At 34.0% G+C, this 3,406-nt stretch overlaps 1 protein-coding gene across 1 annotated transcript in view; it reads left to right on the forward strand.

Annotated features, from left to right (window-relative positions):
- Positions 1-3,406, forward strand: part of SNW1 (SNW domain containing 1) — a 36,889-nt gene that overhangs the window by 21,915 nt on the left and 11,568 nt on the right. The window contains exons 8-9 of the mRNA XM_008590235.1: positions 811-876; positions 2,403-2,519. Coding sequence (XP_008588457.1) covers positions 811-876; positions 2,403-2,519 — 183 coding nt within the window. The remainder of the gene's footprint in view (positions 1-810; positions 877-2,402; positions 2,520-3,406) is intronic.

Consider the following 3,406-nt stretch of genomic DNA (forward strand, 5'->3'; position numbering starts at 1 on the left):
AAAGGTAACAGAAACTCAACCCAAACTATTTTAAGAGAAAAAAAAAGTTATGGCTCATTTAATTAAAAAATCCAGGCATAGGGCCGGCCCGGTGGCGCACTGGATAGTGCGCCGCTTGGGAAGCGCGGCGGCGCTCCCGTCCGAGGGTTCGGATCCCACATACAGACCGGCTCCTGCTCGCTGGCTGAGCGAGGCGCGGGAGCAACGCCAAGGCTTGCAATCCCGTTGCCGGTCCCCGGTCCGGTACGGGGGCAACACTGAGGGTTGCGATCCGTTGCCGGACACGGAAAAAAGACAAAAGACAAAAAAAAAAAAAAAAAGAATGTATGTAAAATGTTAGCTATTAATTTTCTTATTAATAACCCAAACCTTGCTTATAATAGAATGAACAGGGTCTGCTGTTTCTCATGAACAATGTTATCATCATAGAATATGAGTACATGGGTTCATCCGGTCTCTGATAATCTGAGTGGCTTTTTTATTTATGTTTTATTACCAAAAAAATCAAGTTTTTAATCCAAAAGTAGTCACATCACTTTAAGGAAAAATATTAGCCAGCATTTATAATTGTCAAAAATAATTTCTATGTTATTTTCCATTTTTTACATTAGTTTAAACTTATTACTAGAATTTGCTATGTGGGAACATAGTTTATAGTGCTACCAAAACTATGGAATTTTGGCCTTTGACTAAGTCTTTCAATATGTCATTGTTTGTGGAGCTATTTTGAAGAGAAAGATTGATTACACTTGGGTTTTTAGTTAGGCTGTAAATCTAAAACTCTCTTGTTTCATTCTTTTTTCAACTCAGATGACTGTAAAGGAACAACAGGAGTGGAAGATTCCCCCTTGTATTTCTAACTGGAAAAATGCAAAGGTAATTCAGTTGACATAAAATCAGTCTCTTAGTATTATAACCTATGGGAAACCTCAGCACCTCACTAGCTGAATGTTTTCAAAAAGGAATACTGAATTTACGGGAGTTTTTATTTTTAATGTAATAGAAATGTTCGTGTCCAGATACATGAATACCACGTAGATTATTTTAGTGAATTGTAGCTATAAGAAGCACATAGAGAAGGAATAAATAAAATGAAGTATTATACAAGATGATATTCTTTAGAAAACTCAAATTTATATCTAAAAATTATTTTTGAAAGAAATGAAACCAGTCTAAATGATCGTGTGACAGAACAACAGAGTAAATGTTTGGATATTTTCAGTGCTTTGATTTTCAACTATTTGTCTCTGTTTATAACAATACAGGCTTAAACTATTTAAATCTTATATAGCTCTACTAATCACCAAAGCTTCCAGGAGTCGTTGAGAATCTGTAAAATGTGGGATAAATTTTCTAATCACCCTATTTCCTCTTGTTCCTAAATCATATTTTATTATTCTATTTTTTGATGGGTGAAGAAAGCCACTTTAACCCATGGATTAAATACATATATATTGATCCTTAAAGGAAGTTATACACTTATCCTAAAACAAAAAGTTGTTGGCTGGTCTGATTTGGATTGATTAATATGTGTGTCACCATGTGATATTTCGATCTGGTTCTGTAGCACTTTGTTTTATGAAGAGATCATGGACTAGATGTCAACATTTGGAAGTACAGTTAGAAATCTAGAAAAATAAAGCTAAGCTTGAAAGTTACATGGATGTTTAAGCATATTTCTTGATTTATTGAAATGAGATGCAAAATTTCAGAATGTAGAATCTCAGTTGTCTAGCGAACTATCTTTTTTTCCATTTACTAAAACTTTTACAGGTTCTAAGAATCTGACAAAAGCGGATTAAACTACCTATAGATACTAAGATTGTAGTGATTTATTCTACCTTTGTATGACTATTATATTCGTTTTTACTTGAGGAGCAACTATTTAGCTATTTGACAGTGATTTCCTTTTATTATAATCCACAATTGTTTCTACAAGAATCTATTTTTCCAGAGATTGGTCTCTGAAGTCATACCGTCTTAGTTTAAATCGTAACACATCCCCTTAGTAAATCTGTGACCTTGGGGACTTCATTTAAGCTCTCTCTATCAGTGTCTCCATCTGTGAAGTGGAAACAATAATGTTACCAGCATTACAGAGTTATTGTGAAGGTTAAGTGAGACCATATGAGGGGTCTTCAAAAAGTTCATGGAAAGATTCATATTATCTTTTAATTCCATTTTTCCATTTACTTTTTGAAGTACTCTCATAGATGTAAAGTGCTTAATCCTCCATACAAAGCAGCTATTGTTAGCTGCTGTTGTTTTGCATAATCATGAAGAAACTTGTGAGGAAAAGAATATCAACTAAATGGTTCTCAAAAAAGGTGTATTTAAATTTAATTTTAAATAATTTTTGTAGCTCTTCTGTGACTGGTGTTTTCTGTCTGCTTTCACACTAGGGTTATACAATTCCACTGGACAAACGTCTGGCTGCTGATGGAAGAGGACTACAGACAGTACACATTAATGAAAATTTTGCCAAACTGGCTGAAGCCCTATACATTGCCGATCGAAAGGTTGATCTCTTATAATTTAATTGTTTAATACTTTTGATAATTTGTAAATTCATTCTTGGTTACCTAAGGTACTATTAATTTAGCTGTTATACTGGGTACCTAAAGAGACTTTAACTTGTGGTATATGTGCCAAAGACAACAGGTACTAATTTCAGCTCTGTATGTGGGCCTATTGCCGGAGACCAGCTCTGCAGGATTCGTTGGACCTGAATAGGTGGTGTGGGTTCAGCGAGGAAAGGAAGAGATGGACCTCAGATGTCTAGTGGAAGTGTGGACAACGACCACATGAATCTTGCTTTATTTATGTTTTTACTTAATCTTTTACACATTGATTTATTTATTAATCAAAACATTTTTTATTTTGTTTTTATTGAAAAAGAAAGGTCAAAACGTTCCAAGGCCCTCATGCTGTGACAAAAACATCTACTCATGCATCAATAGTTCACCCCAAAGCCTGTGGCTTGTGGCCAGGAAACTATACAATAGCAGCATGCTTGGCTTTAAAGAGCATCAGACTTTTAGTTTATAATTCTTAACCTTCTTAACTTACAATTTAACCCTTTTTTTTACTTATACTTACTATACTTGATTTTAATAACATTGATTAGTTATGGTTAACAATTTAATATTGCTTATACCCTATATTGATCATTTTAATTTATAGTCAAAATCACAATGTTTATACCTTTTATTTCCCTGCCAATAGACTCTGGGAACAGCACAGAGGACAAAGTGAAAAGTTAAATGATCCTACTCAAACTAACAAAAACATAATATTTCATTCTTATTATTACTAGGGAAACATGTTCTTGGTAAATCAAGTGAAACTGTGGGAATGGGGAAAACAAAGAAATCTGTAACTGGTTAATGATCAAATAATTGTAAAC

This window comes from Galeopterus variegatus, unplaced genomic scaffold (assembly GCF_000696425.1).
Source record: "Galeopterus variegatus unplaced genomic scaffold, G_variegatus-3.0.2 Scaffold140, whole genome shotgun sequence".
In the NCBI taxonomy this organism is placed as follows: domain Eukaryota; kingdom Metazoa; phylum Chordata; class Mammalia; order Dermoptera; family Cynocephalidae; genus Galeopterus; species Galeopterus variegatus.